Below are 24409 nucleotides of genomic sequence, written 5' to 3'. Positions count from 1 at the left end.
AAAATTAATTGAGTATTTTAGACTTTTATTAGATACATGAATAAACTTAATGAATAAGACTTTAAATTATTTAATTCTATTTTTAAAAATGTCTTCATATTCAAAATAAATTATAATAATAACTTAGTTTAATTCTATCTGTTGATTTTATTTTATTTTGATTAAATGCAACAAAGAACGAGTTACGAGTAGAGGATCACAATTGAATATAAGAAAAAAGGTATAGTTCTCGTTTGGATATATTATGATGCAAAATAGAAATACGGATAACATATATTTAATAGTTGAATAAAAAATGAAGGAATCATCGAACCTCACACTTGACAATAACGCGTTAAAATAAGGATGATATTGTTTTAATGTACTGTGTCTAGATTGTTATTACCAGCACTAAAAGGATGTGCAATTTAAAGTTCAATCCGTTGAGCTGAACTTTACAATTCAGTTTTGAGATTTGACCCACACACAATTAGAAGCCACAAATAAATTGCTTATAATTATTTTTAGGTTTTTAGTTAAAACTACATATTATTTTTCTATTAACTAATAATTTTGTTTTTCGGAGGAATTTTAATATGGAGTATTTTCGTTGGGGTTTTCTTTTAAATTTTCAGTGAAGCCTCGTGCTCATATTTCAAAGTTTTAGGCTCAGTAGATTCCGTTTTCGTATATTATGTATATATGTTTCGTAGGTCTTTACTATCTTTAAAACTGCGCCGCCTAGAGGATAAAATCTTATGTTAGTTTTTCCCATAACGAGCCCTTTGTTTTGCTAAAGGATATTTTCAAATATATATATTTTTGGTACTGTGAAGTTTTGAACCGTTATGAAGCCATAGATACCTGAAACCCTAGCAAGTCATGCAGATGAAATTCATTTCAGTTTCATATTACCTTTCATTCTCGCCGAGATATATTTAATAATAGCCCAGCTTATTTATTGCACGTAAATGTTGTAGGATATTGAATTCACAGCCGTAGGCTGAGGGGGGTTCAAAATTATTTCGCTTGGTAAAAAATATTTCGTATTAATTAATATACATAATAAAAAACGACAATTGAACTGAACAGTATACTAAATCGGTCTAAGAAGACTGTAAGTGGCAACAATAGTACAAAATAGGGGAACAACTAGTAACTTTAAATTCATGAAAAATTGAACAATTTGGTGAATTTAATATACTATAATGAATAACATAAAGTTATAAAGTCATTTACATCTTATCTAAACCAAAATGATTAGAAACGAACTAATTTATTTATTACTAATTTTGGTAATAACATTCTTTTAATATAAAAAATACAGTTTTATTTAATTTAATCGTTAACACCCGAATTTACCGTTTTTCGGACCTTTTTCGGATTTATGATTACGTTAATGCAAGTCCTAGTTTGTCCGGGTGTAAAATATTGTTAATAAATGAAATGAATCATTAAGCTCTTTTATTTTTTTTTTCAATCCATTGTTACGCCATACTTATTTTGGACTAACAACAGGTGATCGACGGTACATTTTGTTCCTTTTCTGATTTTGATTCGACGCAGGATATAAAACACTGAAGCCGCATTTGAAAAGTGGCAACAAAAATGCTCAATACTCCAGCGCCTCTTTACATGATGAAATTATAAATATCGGCGAGGGTATATTCAAATAAATAGAAATTGTTAGAAAACATCGTTACACTGCTTATTGATTTGGAAAAATCTACTACCGGCACTAGAGATGAATCAGTGAAGGTAACTCAGCAACAACAATGAAATGAATAATATTTTATTGTACTTGATCGGTCTGAAATCCAGGTCGGAGTGCAAAAAAAACAGGGAGCCGCCGGGTTAGCCTCACTGATAATTTACAAGTCTGAGAATATCGGCGAGACTGCCCAGAAGATTTAGGAGACCTTGTTAGAAAATGTTTAGAGGTTCGATCCCCAATTACTGCTTGCATATTCTTCTTGTGCTTAACAAGAGGCTTCTGGTGCCCATTATCAATAACACAGATTGATGTGACCATATTGTAACAACTTTACAATTACGACTCAACTTTTAATACGATTTAAAAAATATTATCTACGATAATGTTGCATACAGTTAAATGCCTAAACAAATGATGTAGGCTGAAATCGCTACACACAACGCCATCTATTCACTTGAGTAGTAACGTTTCGGAAGGCACGACGTATGGCGAAGATATTGATAGGTTTCGTCCTCGTTATAACAACGCTCGTTTGTAATGCGTGCCTTCGAATGAATTAAATAAAATATTCGCAACTTCAACTATTTATACTAAACTACTGCAAATTATTTATATAATATTTAAAATGAATATTTGTTTAACCTCTGTTATTATATATAACTCTAAATAATTAATTTTATTTCAAGTGAATTGCCATAAAAATAATACGTAGTCAGTTATTACAAATTACAGGTGGCGCTGCATGTAGAATTCAAATGAAACTAAGTTTTACTTATTGCATAATTAATTAAATTTGATTCAGAATAATAATATTAATTGTAAGAGATTTTATTTTGAACAAAACACAATTTACAAAGTCAATTATATCTATATATTTTTAAACACTAAAATAACCATATCTTTAAAATATGTCAAAAAAAAAACCAAGTCCAAACCAATGTCTAATAAATATTAAAGCTTGATATATCAGTCTATTTAAAAATGTCGACTTAAATATAAATTTAGGGTGTTTTAGACATTTATACAATAAAATATAACCATTAAAATGATTAACTATATACATATAAAGATCAATATATTACAACCATTGCCGTGGATGAATTTGCGCCCATATTATTTAGGTACTTATAGCAGTGATTCTGAAGGTGGTACTGGAACAGACTTATACATGATTGTCAACAATTATAGTATAATGTATTTAGGATTCATGTGAGTTTCTTCATGCCACCGTCACTTTTCAATGTCTGAACCGATTTGTCTGTATGGGGTATTGATAGAATCTTTATACCTATTATCATCCTAAGATTCCTATGTGACCCTGTCTACTTAACTATACATAGTTCTTTATGAAAAAAGAAAAAATTTAAATGGCTGGGCGCTCGTTTCTTTTTTTATTTTCTGATCTTGAAGAAAGAATGAAAATATTGTAATAGTACGTTTACTTTTATGAAAATTCATTACTTTATTATATACGTACCTATATTGATTTCACTTTATGTTGCTAGTTTATATGTTGGACCTGTAGTAAGTATTTATACAGCGAAACCGTTTCTAAAATAATAACCTATACTAGCTATACTCATTTTTAAGTGCCAAGTAACTCTGTCTTTTTGTTGCACTTTCATGACAAAACTATTGAAGCAAATTGGGTGAAATCTGGTAATTTAATTTATAAAAACAAAAATAAGTGAGAACATAATTATGACGGTAGCTTGACGACACCTGATTAATAGAGGATATTACGTCATATATACTTATTACGAAAAAGCGTGAATTTAATAGTCTCTAAACTTATTGAAATAAATCCTTATGAGTAAAGTCTACTTTGAGTTCTATTTTATACCTATCAGTAAGAGAAACTCCTACTACAAATGCACGTAATCCTCTTGATGAAATTTCTAGTACAAAAGTGGGTGTGAAAGTGTGTATTTACATCTTCCTCTCCATTTCTGGGAGATATACTTACAATTAGGCTTAATTATAGTATATATATAGTAGTATTCCAACCACAGGCGACAAATAAATAGCTTAAACATTTTCGAGATCTATGATATTAATCGCTAAAAAATGGCGTCGGCGCACTTGTCATCGGAACTTTGGAAGTAAGGTTTAATTAAAGTGTATAAAGTAGTTAAGTATTTTTTTATATTGTCCAGGTAGACATAATATGACTCCACTCCACGGTTATAAGAGGTGGGAAACACGTGTGCTAGTAAAGAATTCAATTTTTTGGCGGTGCGACGAAGAAAAGTTTTGGTCGAAACCCGTACTGACGATCATTAATTAGACCGTGGTCTTCTATGTAATAGATCAGTTAGTTGTTTGTGATCCGATACATTACCTTACAAAGTACTGAGGTGATATCTATTGGCCGGGTCAGAACGGCCCTCTTTTTTGGGAACCGTTCACAAATTAACCGCTTCCCTCCAGGCATCCGTCACACGTACTGTAGAGAGCCTGTTCCACACGTCGTGGAAAATAGCAGCACTGGAGATAGCTCCGCTGCACACTTCTCCAGCACTTTAGCTGGTATTCCGTCAGGACCGCTAGCTTTCCGTACGTCGAGTGATTGTAGCTCTGCATGCACATCATTCTGCCTGATTTTAATGTCAGGCATTGTATGGCCATATAGAGGTATTTTTGGTGGCAGTGCACTACAATCATCGATCACAGAATTGTATTCAAATAGTTTCGCCAGAAGACCGGCTTTCTCCTGCGGACTGTAGGCTACCGACCCATTCGGGTTCCGGAGCGGTTGCAGCTAAGGTTGGCAGAAATTATTTTGCACAGACTTGGTTAGACGGAACTAAGGAAGAAATCACGCATATCGTCCCGTTGCCGACTTATAGTGACAAATGCGACGTTGACCTGCCTTTGTTGGCAGCAGTTTGGGCTGTGGCATTTTAGTAGATATCAAGCTATGATCCGAGGAACCAAGAGGAACCTGAACCACAACCTGATAATCTACATGGTGAGAAGTCAGCAGAAGGTCCAATAGATAAGGCGTCCGTCTATATCTGGGATCCTGGTGTGCTGATCAACTAGTTGGGTCAAGTCACGCATAAGAGAGAAAGCATGAGCAGTCCTTCCAGCATGATCAGTTTTGAGGGAATTCAACCATGATTCCAAAATTATTCCATAATAAAAAAAACATCCTCTGGTTTATTAATAATATAACTTATTATTAATGTACTTCAATACGTATTGCAAAGATCACTTATCTAATATAATAACCGAATGGATTAAAGGTATTGCCTCTCATGAAACGAATAGCTGCCTCTCTGTCTAACATACAATTCACAATACAGAAAATATTTTGAAAAATAATATATTTTAATGTGATTTAGTGTTAACAAAAAATATCGTGTGAATAATTTATTTATTTGATTTTGAATTAAATGTTGAGTATTTATTTATAGCGAACTTCGTAAATGCCTCCGAGCATTTGCATCAACAAAACAAAATGCATCCAATCAGTAATCAACATGGCTTGTGTCTAATGGAAGCCAAAGTAAAGATCGTAATATTGTAATTGAGGCGTGTTAACAATAATTTGGTCTGATTACAGAATCGTTTTAAAAAATTTTTTTAGTTAAATTTCATATGAATTCATATCGCGTGTGTTGACTTCATTTTTATTCAATAACGCTAGGAGCAGGTGAGGTGACATGCTTGTCAATAATCAAAAGAAATGATGAATGAATAAGTAGTGCCGGGATATTGATATTCCTCAACAATGAACGGATGTGGTTTTTTTTTCGGTAAATATATAATAATTCGATGGAAGTTGTATCTTCATCATCTCCATGTTACATATTTCATCCATTAATCGGCAGGTCGAATCGCAACTATAATTTATTCTTTTTTCCATAGAATATACATTTATATATTACTGTTGCAGCATATTTCTACGTCGTTAATAAAAAAAATGTGATTATGTAACAGTGGTTCATAATACGCGTGTCCACGCAGCTTTAAATCTATAAGTTATTGATTAGGTGCAGGACCAATGCACAGTGCAGATGTCAAGCAACAGTTGTGCTTACGAGTTACAGCGAAACGGTAGTGCCGCTCTGTCTTCTTTCAGAATAATATCTAAAACATTAAAATAGAACTTAAAGATAGAGTGAAAAACTATACTATTTGAATAACCAGTTTTCATATTCAAAGTGACTTGTAAAACCGGAAGTGCATTATAAGTGAATTTTCATTGTTTTCTATTGGTACATCGTTTTTGTATTTTACAAATCAGTTTTAGATTATTTATATTGAATATCATGCTTGATTTATTTATAGTAGGTGTAAACGGCTCCATCTGTTTTCTTTTATCAAACCTAGGTAAAATTGTGTAAGATTGTTGTTTAAACAAACAACCAAATATAAAATTAATGTAATTTAAAAATCTTAGGCTAAGATCACTTTAATAATCCAGTAATGTGAAATGAATTTGTAAAGTTAGTGTGGTATGAGGCTGAATATCTAAACAAAGCTCGTCCACATGCATCCTAAGCATAAATCTTAACCAATATACAAAAATAATGAAATTGGTAAAAAACTAAGCAAATGCAGTTAACTGAATTCTCTCGTTGTCAGAAAAATTCAACTTAAATATTATTTGTATATGTTTTGCACTCAAGTTTAACCTTGAAATTATACTCTTATTGCGCTTAAAGAAGTTTCACTTAAAAAACAGTTTTAAAGGGTATGGGTTGTAAAAATATAGATGCCAAAGCTGCTATATTTTAGAAGATTGTATTATTTTTATGGAAAGTATAAAATATAAGACAGTTTTTATTAATTGTGGTGAAGTTTATGGTTTAGAAAGGTTACATTTATGACCTTATAATATCAGTACCATTATTAATTATTGATATTTCAAAGTTAATATTGTTGCAGTTTGATAAATATATTATAATTTTTGCCCTTGTCTTATGGGGCAAGAGCTGTAGGCTTTGATTCTAATGCAGATCACAAAATGATATAGCTTATTAGAATGGAAGTAGGAAAAAGATTTGCTAGTAACTCAGCTTTATTGTGTTCTACATAGAGATTATGATTTATATATCTTTATTTATAATTCAACTACACACTATCCACTTAACAACTTATTTCCACTTTAATTTTACTTCCGAAATTTCTATAACAGTTTTGTCAATGCTTGCTTAATAGTGAATATCATAGATTAATCAAGCTCTCGGTCAATCATATTGCATCAATTTGCTGTCAAATGTTTTTTATTTGGCTTTTCTTCTCTTTTGGTTGGAATATAGTATATACAAAACAATATTTTTTGTTAGCTTGACTTCCAAAAAGGAGGCTTAATTAATGTTAAAATAGAAACAACATATTTTTTACACATCTGCATCTATTTTAAATTTATAGCCCTTTGTTTTTAGTCAAAAGCAAATACAAATACTACTACAGTCTGTTGCCAGAAATTATAAACATAATTTCAATCTTGTTAATAGCAAGTTAACAGTATTAAGTTAGAACAATAGTAGATCATCCCAAAAAATCAAACAAATCTTGGAGAGATTCTATGAATATCTGAAACCTGTACATGTTGCCTTCATCCCCTATTGGAAAGTATTCTATAGACATTACCATATTCTAAGACAACAAGCAATGAAAAATACCTATATTGATATAGTAAAAATTGTGCTGATCATTGAATATTGGGAAATATGATACTTCAAATTTTATGGAAAATTAACATTACTAAAAGAGTACTGAGTTAAATAAAAAAATATATAGAGTTTGCCTTTTAAATATATATGCACTGTGCACATTCAAAGAAATTGGGGATAAAATTGATATGCATCCCAAATTTTGATAATAGAGGTTCAACATTAAAAACAAATAAGTAAGGCTACATAAAACTACAGTTTATATGTACTAATCTGATCAGACAAGGAAAGATGTGACCTGCAAAGCTAATGTTATCTCGGTTCCAGTACAAAAATGGTTTTTACATCAATAGTCTCCTAAAACATTTGAGATTCCCAAGCCGATAATATCCTAATAGGACAGGAAATTTAAATTCATGGACAAGGATAGAAAAGTAGGGTTGACATGACAGTATATGAAAACAGTTTCCATTACGTGAGAAATGTTTACTAAAGATAAATTCCCGGTGATCTTCAAAAATCTTTGTGAAAAATCTTCCCGGTGACTCAATGACCAATTTAACATAATAACAGCTTGTGAATGGATAAAATACGAGTTAGTGTCTAAGAAATAATGAAGAGCAATGATTTAAGCATGCATATTAGGAATGAGGAAGGAGGAAGATTGTCAAAACTTGCATTGTGCTTTGCATAAGGCATGGATAGAAGTATTTAAGAACCAAACATAGGGACATAATCAGATATAAAATTGGCATATAACAAATAAATGAAGCAAATAGTCACTAGGACTAATTGAATGCAATGAGCGGGTTATTCAAAAGCGGAGATGTCTTGTCCACTTTGGGGTCAAACTGGACTATTTTTGCCGAGGATTAAATACAATTTAAGAGATTTAGAAGCCATATGCCAAAAAACACAATTAATTGAAGATGTCTTTTAGTTTTCTTTAGATGCAAAGGCAAATTCCAATATCAATAATATAATCTGTATAGTATTATAAAAATTGTGAAATAAACGGCTTTATTAAGACTCTTCTTATACATAAGTGGATATAGATTATACTATATTTATTGTTAAAAATGATATTTATATATTGAAGTAGTGATATTTCATAAATAGAAGCAGTTGTGTTCTGGTTTTTGAACTAAATATAAATAAAATATCTACATTTAACCATAGCTGTGATATAGTGACTGTGGTTTCTAGAATGTACTAAGAAAACATTTTTTGGTTTCCCGAATTAAAATATCAATACGACCATCTTAAGTACAATACACAAACATTCTTTGTTGATCAAGCACTCTAGCATTTTAATCATTTTCTATATACCTACATCTTCATAACCATATCACATGTCTAGTTTATAAAACAAGCTTTCATTTGACTTGAGGTTTTTGTATGTGCGTGTTGAATCTTGTGACTGACTTTTAAACAAAATAATCTAGTAGACTAATCCTCATTACTTCTTCTATATGGGTTGAATGGAAGTTTGTTTTTTAAAAGATTATTTTTACATTATAATGTACATATATTGTTTTAGATGATTGTAAAATATTGTCACATGGCAATAAGTGTGTCCCAAAGGATCTTTCTAACTAATTCTTTGGAAATAATGACCATAGAATCAGAAATTTTGCATCAGCTGATTGTTAATTACTAAATATAATATTTATCTAAGATATTATTCAGATTCATGCTCTTTTAGAATTTGCTGTTGCTAACTGTTATGGAAAAATGATTTTTTTTTTAAATTAATTAATACATTTTTGGATATTGAGTTGTATATAACAATTATTATAAAAAGTTCCCTAAAATATTTAATATTTATTTATTCATTTCCATTCCATTCCATTTTAAAAAGATACATTTATTTCAATGATACGTATAATGTAATTGTTTTCAATAATTGTGAACAGGTTTAGTGCAATAATGCTTCCTTCAATATGAAGGAGATTATGAAGGAGATGGTTGGCGGTTGCTGTGTGTGCTCAGACGAGCGCGGTTGGCCAGACAACCCGCTGGTCTATTGTGATGGCAATGGCTGTACTGTGGCAGTGCATCAAGGTACTTGTTTGATTTAATATATGTACATACTAACAATACTACAACTCCTCAACTTGACATGTATATGTTGAAGGTTTTAGCGATATCAAATATACAGAAACCCACTATAATTGTAATTTTTATAATATTTCTTATTATTTTATACCTATGGTTTTTGTTGCAGCCTGCTATGGAATAATTGCTGTACCGACTGGACCTTGGTACTGCAGAAAATGTGAAAGCCCAGAGACGAAGGGCAAAGTTGTAAGTTGAATATTTTATAAAATTTGATTTTACAGAATATTTTTTCAAAATTAGATTTCTTCGGTTTACTAAATGCTTTTTTTTAATTTTTTCAGAGATGTGAATTGTGCCCATCTAAATCTGGGGCACTGAAGCGAACAGACACAGGGGGTTGGGCTCACGTAGTCTGCGCCCTATATATACCGGAAGTGAGGTTTGGAAACGTTACCTCAATGGAGCCCATTGTACTACGGCTGATTCCACCTGAACGTTACAACAAGGTAATGAAAATATATGTTAGGGTAGCTCCTATTAATTTGACCTATTTTTAATTACCTGACATGATTTGCACATAAATATTCTTTTCAGACATGCTACATCTGTCAAGATATGGGTAAAACTCACCGCTCCAACGCCGGTGCCTGCATGCAATGCAACAAATCTGGTATGTAAGCGACACATACATGTTACTGTACTAATTGTATGAAATATGATTTTCATCCTTAAGCATTTCTAAAATACTAGTTGAAAAAGTTGGTTTTTGTCTTTTAATTATTTTAGTCCTGTTCACACATACTTTTGTTCCATATCCATTATTCCGGGTCTCCTGAAATATAAACAAAGATTGTTTTTTTTTTCAAATTCAGTCAAGCTAGTGCCCTAATGGCAGTCGGAAGAAATGCACCGGTTTAGAAACTGTGTGGTGTGATACAACACCTCGTTTTCTGCATATAAAATGGCGGAACATTACTATAAATGTAATGTTCATTCATGCCCAAATGTTATTGTGCCAATTAGGCGATTTTGTGTTGAAAACGACACTCGGATACTGTACATTGTCGGACTCTTCATTTAAACCCATCTTGTATGGCAAATGTATTTAGAGCATATGTTCCTGAATAGATGATTATCAGACCAGGATAAAAAATGTGCTGTCGTCTCCAGGATGTAAACAACAGTTCCACGTGACCTGCGCCCAGAGCCTCGGTCTGCTCTGCGAGGAAGCCGGCAATTATCTCGACAATGTCAAATACTGCGGCTACTGCCAGCATCATTACAGCAAATTGGTAAGTACCGGCAGATATGCTCATGATAAGGTGACACCTTTAACTGCGGCTGAATGAAGATGTGAAAGAAACGGATTTATATTTATACGTCAGGTATATAAAGCGGTAGAAAGAAATTTAGGTTTTTTAGAAAGGGATAGAACGATATTGATTTTAGTTAGGATGGTAGTTACTTAAAAATGGCTTACCACGCATAATTTGTTATAAAATCGGTGAGTAATTGTTGTTCTATGGTTTGGTCTTGTTTTGGGTATATTGGTTTGTTTATATTAAGTAGCAAAGGCACAAGCAGCAGTCGACATTGTAATATTAACTTCCAAGTTTACTAGCAGCGTTTCAGAGAGGTGAGTATTTCCACATGTAGCCTATTCCAACGTATTCTATATTCCACACCACTAACAGTTCTTCATTGATATGTTTTTGATATACAACACTATTCCACTTCACTGCTTATATCCACTTTAATTTTACTTCCAAAGTTACAAAGTTATTGCCATTTTTGCGTAAATCATTCAATATCACACATTTATTCAATCTCTTGACCAATAATGCCTTTTATTTGGCTCTTGTCCTCCTGCAGTTGGAATACGCTATAATTTCACAGATGTTTGCGTGTCTTTTAAATTTGCATCTGATAACGGCGAGGGTAAAACGTCCTCGTGTGTAATTAGATTCACGCGTACCGATACAACAATAGTCAAATATTTAAGAGGTACCAGTCAAGAGAAGTTTACTTTTTTTTTTGTAAATTGTAATCATTTCAAGCAAATGAAATCGCATGCCATCATCATCGGCGTTCGCCTGCTATAAACCTTCTATTCAAATATAGGTTAAGAGCCCTGAAGTGGCGCATACACGTCATGGACCACCTGATGTTACGTGATCACCACTTCCCATAGACATTAGGACTTAGATATATTAACTAAAGAGGAGGTTAGATATATTAACGATCATGAGATCGAGTGCATGGACACTTTAGGAACTGATGAATGAGGAGTACCCACCCAAATGGTTCTGCCACTAATAAAGTAAGTATACAACATGCATCCACAGCCACATATTCTATTTATACAGACACTTAAAGATCGCCGGTAAGTACGTTTGTGTTTAGTTCTCACTGGTGTATTTAACACTGAGTAAGTTGATTTGAATTCAGAATCATCTCTCAGTAGGTTTACACGGATCATCACATGTATTCGTTTTACCTCCAGTTTTCGAAACATTGCTGAAAGTGAAGTGAATTAATTCGGCTTAAATCTTGACGCTCATTGGTCGCTTCATCATCTAAGGCCGAATCAGTGGATTCGACTTCGAACATCGTTTCAGAAACTGAGTCTTTAGGTTAATCGCTGTAGACTGTCGATATTTCAACACCCAGCATCATTTTGTGTTCGTTGTGTACGCTTGTTCTACAATACTAACAGCGATGTTACCCTGATATGTGGTTCTAATTTCAAAATAATCGCACTAAACCGGTTGTCGTGGTATTATGTTTTCTGTTCATATGAAATATTTTCCGAAGTGAAACTACTTGGGCACGATGTTAATACTTATAGGTCGAATTTGAATGCAATATTCCTAAATACAACGTTTCAGTTTTTACGTTTTAGACGCAAACATGTTTCATTTCTGTCTCGTGTACTTTGTTGAGCAGTAACATAAAGTTCAAAGGTGTATTAATGTACTAATTTTCCAGTTTTCTTGTCAGACATCAGACATTAAAGTACTGTCTTATTGTTTGTTCGTTTTGTGTTTGGTTCATATTTAGCAGTTTATATTTTTCTATTTTATTGGCATTTTCATATCGTATCATTCGTTTCGTTGGAACATTACCATATAACACGACCATTTTAAAAAGCATGATAGTATATAGTTTATTCGATATGTCTGAATGTCAGTCCGGTGATTTAAAATATATTTTTTTATAAGTAGGTATACCGCAGTCATTCTCATCTGTCTGGTTATACCTACTTATTATTATTTCCTTCCCCTTCATTCTCATCACCATATCTTGGTATAGCTATATTTTGACACACATTTTACACAGTTTTTTTTTTGGAAAACTACTGAAAAAATTATTAGTATTTGATTGAAATATCGTCTAAACCGATTTCATTGAATTTGAACAAGTAATACAAATGGAGTCGGTTTGTTGATTTTAATTTATTTATAAATATGAATATATTCATTATACATACATTTGCAATTTATAGAACCATATCACGTCATCATCATCGTCTAATTACAAAATGTTTCATGCACAAATCCAAACAGGATTAAATATTCAAACAGGAAGTAGATTATAAACGAAAAACTAATAGGCTATAGGATCATGTTACCAGATCATGCATGTGTTATCGGGAACGCTGATACACTGAACGAGTTCTCCATTAAATGGGTCGCCACGAGAGTTCAGCGGGAGACGAAATAGACGTTAAAGAATTAATTAATTCGTGGGAAAAACCGACGAAAGCAACCGAAATCAATTTTCTACTGTCCAGTCAAGTAATATTCATGCCTTTCTGATGTTTTTGGAATACACAATGTCTAAACTAGACGTATTAAAATTGGCTTTAAATATTATTTCACCAATATATCTTTTGAAGTATTCCAACTTATATTTATTATAATCATCTTAAAGTGATAAAAGCGGGTTACTAAAAAGGGGCGATCGCAAAATAACATAAATCAAAAGTCACTGCAAGTTCGTGGAAGAAATATAATCAAGCGTTCAAAATCGAAATCGTAAACGTAACCGACAATAGAATACTGATTTTGGCTGAAACATCTCCGTAACTGTATCAAATTCTGTCGTAACTGTTATCAAAATTCTGGGGATCCCCCTTTAGCTACGGATATAGCAAGGCGTGTTGATTGTACAGAAAAAGGGCGGTAACGTGAAGACGATCCCGCCCTACAAGCCGGTGTCGCACGACAGCCAGTCGAGCGACTCGAGCGAGAAGGAGGGCGAGGCTTCGCCGATGGCCACCGGCAGCGCGACACCCACGCACACCGCCAAAGCTAAAGGGGTACGTGCGACATACGGGAAAACTCAATTCTTTCATTCAATTAAGCGCACATTCTATTAACTCACACGAACGATATATTCCATACGAATATACTATCCAATATGAATTCACGACGACGCAGGAGAGTAGGGCCTTGAACTTCGTCTGCCTAACCTATCGAATATATCTGAGATACATTACAATATAGTTTAGATGATTATCTCATAGCTGAGTTGTGACATTAGACATTATATTTAATTATGTCGATGATATTCACGTAGTTTCTTCGAATATAATCTTCTTTCCGTTGAAGGTATTGCTTCCTTTTGAAATTTTGATAAGTTTACAAATTGCAATGGTATTTTTGTTTCGTTTTTTTTTTAAACATAAGCAAATAAATATATTTATATTGCTATTTCGATTAAAATGGCTGTTTTGTGTATTGTAGCCCGGTCGCAAGTCATCACATTCAAGCGGGGGCGCGTCTGGGAAGAATACGCCGAATACGGTGAAGACGCCCACAAACACGCCGCTACCGATGGGTAAGTTTCCCCCTGTTAAATATTATTTATATATCTGGTGAGTTTAGATGAAATTAAACTTTGTCGATTAATTAATTCTATAATTTAGTAGTCTCAGTATTAAAACATATTAGGTATATTAGTTGATTATTAATGCTTAAAATTAAACAAGAATTTATTAAATATTTTATTAATTAAACTTCATGTAAAATAATAATTGGACCAAACTAGTTAATTTTATCTTCCGCTTTTAGTTGAATAGTTTAATATTAAAAATATTAAAATTAGTATTAAAATAGTATTTGCAATTCGCGAAGTCGAAAACGATGTCATGAATGCTTCGAGAAATTTTTATTCAGTTATTAAAAATATATGAAATGTCTTTAAGTTGAAGAAGATCGAGACATTATTAATTCGTATAATGCCTTTGGAAGGTCGTATCTAGATTTTGCCTATTTTTATTCTATTGAGACGTTACAAGAAAATGAGCTGAACAAGTCTGTTTACGATAGATTCTTTTGATATCATTAGGCTCTATTCAAATGAAATCTACTTACGACCTAAGGAGAACTTAAATAAACCAACTAATTGGATGTATTGAACTGATTCAATGCAGATATTTATCAAGACATCATAGAGCTGGCTACCTATCGGAAGCACAGACACGACAAACGTTGGTTCCAAAACTTTGATACTCTTTATGTAGTCGTAGATAGATGGCTGTTCTGTTGTGTGTATAGGGCTATTGTAAACGTACCCGTAAATAATTTCAGCCCCGTCCCCCAATTGAATTATGTTTGTTCTTCGACGATTTCAATAGAAAAAAAAATAGAGATATTTGGCCGAACTTTGATCACATCAATGGCATATAAGAAAGGGATAACATTATTTTTAGTCAGAAACGGAACTTGACTTTTTTTAAAATTGCTATTGAATTTATATTATAAAGGCAGACGTGTGTAGATTACGTCACATGACGGTTCCTCTGCCCATAGATATTTGTGTTGTTATATCAAAACTCCAAATCTTTCTCCTCTCGTCGAAAAGGGCGGCTGTTACTTTATACCGGCAAATTTTACATGGCAAATAGCATATGGCGTCAGATAGCATGTTATCCCGATTTTGTATGTTGTATAAACGAAGGTTCAATTACATAATGGTTTTGTTTTTAAGTCCGTAATTGGTAGGGTAGATCAAATATCTTTATCGAAGATCGTGGACTCAATTCCAAACAGCCGCTGAGTCTTATGTCGTAGTTTGGTTGTTTTTATTTAGTTTTATTCATACAAATCAATATAAATATACATGTTATTATATTTGTATGTTTGGATATACATGTAGACTATTTTTGATTTTTAAGCGTCAGTAGTGTTTGATAACGTATTATATACACAATCGATTCGCGAGTAACGAATATAATATACTAGTCACTTGGTCCTCTCTAACCAATTCCCACTGAATGAAAGGTTGGTAAACGAATAATATAAATTCATAAACATTCCATGGAACTTAATTAATGGATTGTTTTCATTCATTTATATTTTATACACCAGGGTCAATTGTTATTAGTTTCTATGTATTTTTTACAAGCAATTATTTTTTTCATTAGTTTGCTGTCATACGCCGCGTCTGATTTTTGACAGCTTAGGAATTCCACTTTAATGTTATCTTTAGTCTCTTTTACTTCAATAAATATCTTCTAGAAATTCCGATTTTAATTTCAAAATAGTAATAAAAAATTTAAAAGTCCTGGCACATTTATTTTATTAGTTAGAAAAAAAAAAACTAAATTTGAAATAATGCGGGTATTTTTTCAATAGTCCTGTATATGCCCAATGTAGAAGCATATCAGTGTTGCTCATGTCATATATTCCAAGCGGCGACCGTTAAAAACTTGTCAATTCCTGAAACGATTTCATTTTCAGAGAGGTTATTGTTGGTCACTCTATAATGTACGACTTGGATAACTAATATAAAAGATAGATAGATTGTATGGTATTTATATGAAAAGTTTAAATGTCTTTAAGATGTCAAATATTTAGTCCTTGATTTTCATAATTCATAATTTGAGAGCAGTAATTCTCATTTGACATTTTATTAACCAATCGAAAGATTTGAAAGATTAAATCACCAATTGTTTTTTTTTTCAAAGTTGACGCATCAGGAATTTTTTTTTTGGTCGCCCCTGGATCTCGTATTTGGTTCGGAATCTTTTTCTTCTATTAGTCAGTCATGTCATTATACACTCATCAATTTATTGAGATTAACAACTATGTATAAGGTTAATTCGTGTTTAAAAATTAGTTAAAAATCCACAATCATTAGTTTTTCCATATCTCCTCATCATATAAGTGATAGTGTGTAATTTCATACCCATTATTGTTCGTAAGCATATCGGACATGCAGAGTGTTCTATTTCATGGGTTTGTTTACATTAATATTGCTTTGACATACAATCAAAAAGTTCATCGACGCCGTTGATCATATTTCATTCATTGTTATCATTTAGATGATTGTTACATATTTTATTGATATTATTACAACTTTATGGTGGTTGCATCTAGTCCTCAACGTAACGGTAAGTGGTACATTTTAAGCCGTTGATTTCAATACTAACCATGGCAGAGTTTCACGTCTCGGTGGTATCAATATTGGTTGTAATATTAACCGTAATGACGTAGCTGATACGACGTTTGGATTGGATTGCTCAATGGGACTAGGAGTGTTTTCTTGAATCGTTTAAATTCCGACAAATTTAAACGATGTCTTTTTTAAATTCATTCACACCAATCGATTCAGAGTGTAACCATTTTGGACTGATGTGGACCGGTGCTGGAATATCTATTTTCAATGTATATTTCGTTTTTTTTTTATTGAAACAATATCAGTAATGTTATATATATAATATAGATAAGAAGAAGCCGTCACCATCTCGACGTGGATCGTCTACAGGAGACGGCGGGGGCGGTAGCAAGAACAGCACGCCCGCTCCCTCTCCGCAGCACTCCACCGACTCGCAGTCGCACACACAGATCAAAGGTCGACAAACAGAAATATTATATGTTAGATAATTCGATAGGTTACACGTTTGAGCGAAGAATAGCATACACGTAAATTTGCCGTCTGGTGTATGTGGTAACTTTTGCCTGTAGACACTTATACTTAGATGATAATGATTGTTATCATTACGCTGTTCTTTATGCCTGTCAATACACCGGCCCACTCACCCTTCAAGTATGTGAGCGATTGTTTGAACCCAGACTCGCTGCACCGGTAAGTATTGAATAAGAATTCTTGGTATATTTTCTTATATTATAAAGTTATGTCTCAGGCTCCGGCGGATCGACACCGAGCAACAACACCGCTAAGATTCCGCTTCCGTCGTCGTCTCCCGGCGCCAAACAGCCGGAGACGGGAGGCGTCATTAGTTCAATAGCGTCAATAAACGCCTCCGTCGCGTCCATACCGATGCCACCGACGTAAGTATTAGTAACATTACTAAAATATTTTCATACGATTGTCATCATTGACCTTTAGAGTTGTGTGACGATTACGCATACGTCTTTAATTTGTTTTTTTAATACCATGTTGAAGAAGTTCTTAGTACGGGATTGTTGATATTTTATTTGTGGACCTGCTTCGTTAGTCCATCAAGCTGCAGATCTCAAGAAAAGAGCAGAGAAGTCCAAGGGCCACGGGTCGGGTCAATTTAGTTTTATTATTATTCGTTAACATATCCCGGTCGTGGGGGATTGTGGCCAAGAGAGACAAGAGAGTTTTTATTTCTTGTATAAAATAATATTTCCCATCCAATCGGCCCCCTCCTTGTAAGTGGTCACCATTGCGAACAGACTATGGTTCTGTAAAAAAACATTAACCATCCCTTACATCACACGCCTACCTTGGGAATTAAGATGCTATGTCCGTTATGCCTCACTCACCATACCAACCGGAACACAACAAATATTTATCGGTAAAATATTCGAAGCCTTACCACCAAGAGTGATTACACTACCACCTACTTGTGATTTTGTGTATACACGTTGTCTTGGGCCAGAAGTCATAGTCATTTCACGCCAAAAGATAATGACAATAGTGAATTACAATTGTTCAATTTAATTAGAAAATACAAATAAGACAAGTATTACCATTTTAAAAGATTTATATCGTTATGCAACCTCATTACCTCCCACTAAAAAATAGTGCTGTCTTGTCTAGAAATTTGAAAACAATTGCTGTTTTAATTTCTTACCTACAAGTATTAGTTTAAGACTTTTTGTATGGTACAAAATACTTACATATATTTTTTTCAAACAGTCCAGTCACAGCCACTGTTGTCCATGCGCCTATATCGAAACCGTCGATGTACCAGGAGTCTGTGATCACCAACACAGACGCTATGGATACCAAGCAGACAAAGAAGAGGAAGGCAGTGACCGCCACCAATATGTCGATGGCACCTGTCGATTATGCGTCCACCACACCACCGACTGTGGTAAATATTGACGAAATATTTAAAAGGATAGATCTGAAATGGTTAATTCTACGAATGTCACGACGATAGGAGAGTTTTATGGTTTAAATTATCACGCCAAAGATTTTTATTATCCTCATAGGAATACAGGCTTTTTAACTGTCCCCATTATTTAGGAACTGAGTTAGAGAAATATTTTTCTGCTTGTAAGGTTATAACTACAGCTTGAGTTCATTGAAAGAAAAAAAATTCAAAAAATAGCTGCCCTTTGTTGAAAAATACCCTCACGATGAAATTTTTGAATGGGCTCGGTTTTTACTTACATTTTTTAATTTTTTTTAAATGTATACATTTACTTGGTACTATATTGATGAAATGTTTTATATTTGGTCAGCTGAGCGACAACGCCCCTCAAAACGCGAACAACTCCTGGGAAACGTCAAACCACGGATCGAATGATGCTAATATGGATGGCGTTGAGAAAATTATCAAAAAGGTTAAATATCTACTTACCTACATTAATGTTATAAATTAAACAACTCAACCGAATTGGATGAAATATGTCTCAAGCTTGAACTTCAAGAAGCATGTATTCTATTGTTCCCGCCCCCCCACTTTTGTATGTTTGTATTCCCCTCCCCACTCTAATATGCAGGTGACGTCGCATTCGAAAACTCTTTTATTAGTAACAAATATAATATTATTAAAGTCATTCTTTGATTTGGTATTCTTTAGAAATTGTACCAACGGAAATTGTTGGAGTATTCATTAAAGTATACTAATTCAAGTTGCATAATCGGTATTTTCGTTTTAAATCTAAATATTTTTTACACAAAAATTTTCCAAGAAGAGGAATTTCCAAGGTCATTCGATTGGTATTTGGTTGAAGTTTTCATTTTGTTATTAACAAAATTTAACTAAAGTAACTATCTATCAATTTACTGAACTGAACTAATTTTATTGGTAATAGAGGATAACTTGATGTATGTTGTAATGTATTTTCGTGTCGTAGGCTAAGACGGATGGAAATGAGCCTGCTCTGGCTCACTTCTCCAGCGTGAGCCCCGCTCCGCCGCCGCCGCCTCCCCCTCCCGCGCATAGTCCCAGGTAGATATTTGAAATGTAACAAGTCTGTTGCTGAGAACACGTACGTTTCATATTACAGAAGAACATCAAGAATGGATTTTCATATATTAAATTTAACGGAATCTTCGTTCTTCCGTCAAACCATCCAATCGAAAGGTAATAGTTAGGCCTATACACAATGAGTTAATTTCAAGATCACAATCATCTTAATAGCAATACAGTGTACTAGATGTTACATTTCAACGATTTATAAAAAGGTAGGTTGTATCACATCGCTAAATATATATCTCTTTTTGCATTTCTCAGCAGGTAAATCGTAGATTTATTTTATTTGACTATGTAATATTTATTCCCACAGGAAATCAACTAAGAACATATTAAGGTACCATTATCATGCAAAGACTTGGATTTATTTCTATATGTTCTGTTATGCTCGTGTCCGGCAAGCTGTATAATATTTGCTACAGTATTTCTTATACGACACGCCCTCCTCAGGCACCTCCCGAGCCCCATGCCCGGACCGAGCGGCATGAACCAGATCACCAACATCAGGTCGCCGTCGCAGCCACAGGTGAATATTCACGTTGTTTACGGCATGCTAGATTTTTACAATTAAAAAGAATGCTTGAAATATATATCCCGATTTTTTAATACCAACACCAAACAAACCCTGGTACTTGAATTATTTGACACTTAAATGTTGTGACATAATTTTCTAGTGTTACCGTATAAATAAATGATGAAATGAAACTATTGATGAATTATATACAGAGAAAATTAATGATCAGTAATATTTACAAACATGATCGTTATAATTTTTTCAGTTATCATGATTTTTTCATCCCTTATTTTAGTGTGGCTTTGAGCTAACTTTTTAATAATGCTTCATAGCAATAAAGAGCATGTGTTATTTATACGCTTGACGATATTAAAGGCGCTTGAGGCTTTTGTTTAAAAAAAAAACAGTTTTTCTTTGAGTTATGGATCATATCATCAAATCGAAGTATGTATCGTCTGTGATCACAGATTTGGAGTGGGCTAAATACCGCAATTTATGAAATAGTATGAAAATCGAGCGTGTCTTTACGGGCGTAGAATATCGTTACATGTAGGTTTTAGTGAGAGACGCAAAATAATATAGTCGTTACATAGTTTAAAACAAAGTCGCTTACCGCTGTCTGTCTGTCCCCGAGTATGCTTAGATTTTAAAATTACGCATTTTGATGCGGTTTTTTTTAATAGATAGAGTGATTCAAGAGGAAGGTTATATATATAATACATGCACTGTATAATAGAGAAACGCTGAATTTGAGAGGTTTCTAATGTGATGGCGTAAATAAACAAATTTTTTTGCGCTTACACTGCAATCGCTGGCTGAACCCTACGAGATAGATCAAAATATATACTACAGTATTGTACACCTTAAAAAGATCTTCAAAAAAGTCCGCGATGGTATATATCTATCTCTTAGGGATAGCCAACAATAACCATTTTTTATCCTTTACTTTTGACGAGAAATAGTGGCTTATTTTCGAAGCAATACAGCATTAATCCGTATCCTATGAAGTACTTTAAATACTTTGCGCATTTAATGTAGATCAATACAGCACGTAATTTAAATGAATATTTTTGAAGATATTACAGATTTAAAACACAGGGACATAGCGGTTTGTATTGTCTAATGACTGAAAAAACTGTGAACGTTTTATATAAAGACATTTTGCAGTATATTTAGTAACACCATTGCACCCGTCGAAGCCGGGGCGGATCGCGAGTTTATTAATAAATCAAATTTATATTATGTAGTGTTATTTTTAATATTATGTACGTTGATATAGAAATATAGATGTATTAACTTCCGGAAGCGCAAAAGTAGTGTGAACGAAAATAACCTGCCGCTTATTGTGCGCCCAGTCAAGTGATACCTACTTGAGACACGCTTGGATAGGCGGCTAGATTAGATACCTAATCACAAGGTCTTAATCTAGCCTACTTCAAATCTGTGTTTGTGATTGTATTTTCGTCTAATTCATTTTAATTCTATTACAATAAAAAAAAACTTTAATACGTTAATTACTCATAAAATGTGTTTCAATATGAATGGTTAAGGCGAAGTAACTTTGAACTTTGAGATTCTTAAGATCAAAATTCATTTCAGAAATCCCATTTAATATTATTTTATGTTTATGATATATAGTTTATTTGTGTGGGAAATGTATAAACGAAGAAGAGAGTGTGTTTGTCTTGTAGTACAATACAATATCCGTTGTAGGACTTACTAAGGTTCAAGGAGTACCATTTAGCCACATCGTGTTTATATCTGGATAATTTTCTTGCACAAGTACCTGATTTCCTCATTAGATGTCCTATTTTGCAATATGTATTTTTATAGTCCAATATTGTAATCAGTTAAATAATTAAACATGTTGTTTATATGATAAGATTTAAAAGTCAAATAGGGTATAAGTGGGTAGGCTGACTAATGCGCGGGTGTCATAGGGGTGCGGTAAGGAGCGCGAGGGGCCCGCTTCGCTGCTGGTGTCCGTGCCGCTGCCGTCCGCCAGCCACGGGCTCAACCTCACCGCGCACGCGCACGCGCACGCGCAGGTTCATATACGCTATAGACGGTTGTACGCGGAACTATTGCACGCGGGAGATGAGATGATATAAACGAAAAGATAAATTACCGAATTAAAAAATATAATCTCCGGATTTTTTACGATTGCAGGAATATTGTTTATTAATAGAAAATAAAATAAAAAAAACTGTGTCCACATTTTATGTACAGTGAAAACACTTTTATAATTTTGAACTAGCACTTTTAGCAAATATAATAATTGCGAAGGTTATTGAGAATTGTACCGTACCTTGATGCAGACCAATTAAAAACATAATTAGTAATACAATTAAATAATCAATCCTCTTTTTACCTACTCGTAACGTAACTCACAAAGTGAACGAAAGTTACGCGTACATCCGAATATGCTTTCATTACTAACAATAAAATAACAATGAAATTAGAAAACGCTAAGCAGAGCTTCATTTAAAATTCATAAAGCTTAACTAACAGTTTACGACATAAGATTTACTTAAGTTGCATGACGTGGAGAACACGATGTCCCTTTTTAAGGATAGGACCCACGACGACTGTCCCCTATGCCACGATCTATACATTCATACCTTTAGATAAGTCACTTTGAGTTTCGTCTGAACGGTCTGCCAGTCGTTACAAATTGCTGGTATATGCCTGGATGGGTACCACCCACCTATTAGGACGTTCTTCCGCCAAACACTTGTTTTTGTATTGCGGTGTTCCGCTTTGAAGGGTTATTAAGTCAGTATAATTACAGGCACAAGATAGACTTGGCTCCCGTGGTTTAAGCCATACAAGGCCTTGATACGAACCATATACTGGCTAATTTGCTAAAGTAAATTGACAAATAAGGAATCCCTCGTGTACAAACGCGATACAATTAAAGATATATTTTGTGTATATAGATTTGTAAAGTGGTTAATTCACATTTACCGAAATCCAGTTATGCACCTCATGTTCCCCCTTCGGAATTTGTTTTCTTTTGTACGACATTCCTCTTTGTCCCATTAGCTTAAACCAGCTACTCGCGAACACGTCGAGCTGTTCAGTGTCCCTGAATGTAGTCGGTTAAATTATAATTTGATTACTTAGAATAAATTCAGTTTAATTTTTTTCCATAAGGTCCTTGTTACTGCTAACGACACTGAGGCTTATTGTAATAAGACGTGATTTTCTATAAGCTGGTCTAAACTAAACTTAAGGAGCAAGTAGGTGCGTCAGATGTGTGATACTGGTCCCGAAGCATGTATAGTTATGCCTGATGATAAAATCTGCTGAAACAAGAGTTCTACAGGCGTACCTCCGTAGTGTAAACGCATGTCTGACTTATACATTATGACGAATGCATATAGTTTGAAATGATTTCATAACAAATAAACCATTGAGAAAACTAGAAGCGTCATTTTATGCGATCGAATTGTAAAGCTACCGCAGACACATTAGACACAGCGTAGATGCTTACTACGATTACGCTAATGTTCATTGTATTACAACTTATAAGCAATAATGTACTCAATTATATATACTAATAATATAAATGGGAAAGTAAGTCTGTCTGTTTGTTGCTCTTCCAACGCCATGAAAATTAAACTAATTTGTTTCATTTTTTTATAAAACAAGCTTGAACTCCGAGAAGGGATATCAACTTTTTATACGTAACACCAGACGACCAACCCCTAAAACGCTAAACGCGAAGACGCGCGCGACAACTTTCATTAAAAAAAAATATCGCTCAGCTAAAGTAACTCTTCGTTAATTCACAATTAATTGTCGTCCGCGACTTTGCATGTTGCCGCTGAATATCGAAACATTTTTTAAATTATTCTTAAAACGAATTATAATAAATTCGTTTAGCAACTATAGGTACCACGTGACCAATATTTCAGTGACGTCATTATGATAATGTCCTAAAATGTCAGATGACGAGAGAGAAAGATGAAATAAATTTACAACTGCCACACGAATTAGCTGACTGTAATAAGAGAAAATTTAATTTGGTGACGTAATTTGCTTCGGCATAAATTTGAAGCAACTTGAATTATTATAAAAAAAAC

General features: G+C 33.6%; 1 protein-coding gene across 8 annotated transcripts in view; it reads left to right on the top strand.

The window, feature by feature from the left end:
* Window positions 1–5188: 5188 nt before the first annotated feature.
* Window positions 5189–24409, top strand: part of LOC125075750 (protein AF-10) — a 38123-nt gene continuing 18902 nt past the window's right edge. For 2 of the 8 annotated variants that reach the window (XM_047687466.1, XM_047687463.1), the window contains exons 1-16: window positions 5189–5454; window positions 9237–9384; window positions 9548–9627; window positions 9723–9887; window positions 9976–10051; window positions 10552–10673; window positions 13556–13702; window positions 14130–14223; window positions 14819–14875; window positions 17113–17241; window positions 17534–17681; window positions 18520–18697; window positions 19071–19172; window positions 19689–19783; window positions 20258–20333; window positions 22262–22369. In XM_047687466.1, the coding sequence (XP_047543422.1) occupies window positions 9264–9384; window positions 9548–9627; window positions 9723–9887; window positions 9976–10051; window positions 10552–10673; window positions 13556–13702; window positions 14130–14223; window positions 14819–14875; window positions 17113–17241; window positions 17534–17681; window positions 18520–18697; window positions 19071–19172; window positions 19689–19783; window positions 20258–20333; window positions 22262–22369 (1698 nt within the window). In that variant the 5' untranslated portion in view covers window positions 5189–5454; window positions 9237–9263. Of the gene's footprint in view, window positions 5455–5815; window positions 5917–9236; window positions 9385–9547; window positions 9628–9722; window positions 9888–9975; window positions 10052–10551; window positions 10674–13555; window positions 13703–14129; window positions 14224–14818; window positions 14876–17112; window positions 17242–17533; window positions 17682–18519; window positions 18698–19070; window positions 19173–19688; window positions 19784–20257; window positions 20334–22261; window positions 22370–24409 lie in introns of those variants that run through there. The other 6 variants (XM_047687464.1, XM_047687465.1, XM_047687469.1 and 3 more) reach the window with 6 other exon arrangements.

This window comes from Vanessa atalanta, chromosome Z, assembly GCF_905147765.1.
Source record: "Vanessa atalanta chromosome Z, ilVanAtal1.2, whole genome shotgun sequence".
Classification (NCBI taxonomy): Eukaryota; Metazoa; Arthropoda; class Insecta; order Lepidoptera; family Nymphalidae; genus Vanessa; species Vanessa atalanta.
The sequence above is the reverse complement of the archived record's forward strand: the minus strand, read 5'-3'. Positions and strand labels throughout refer to the sequence as shown.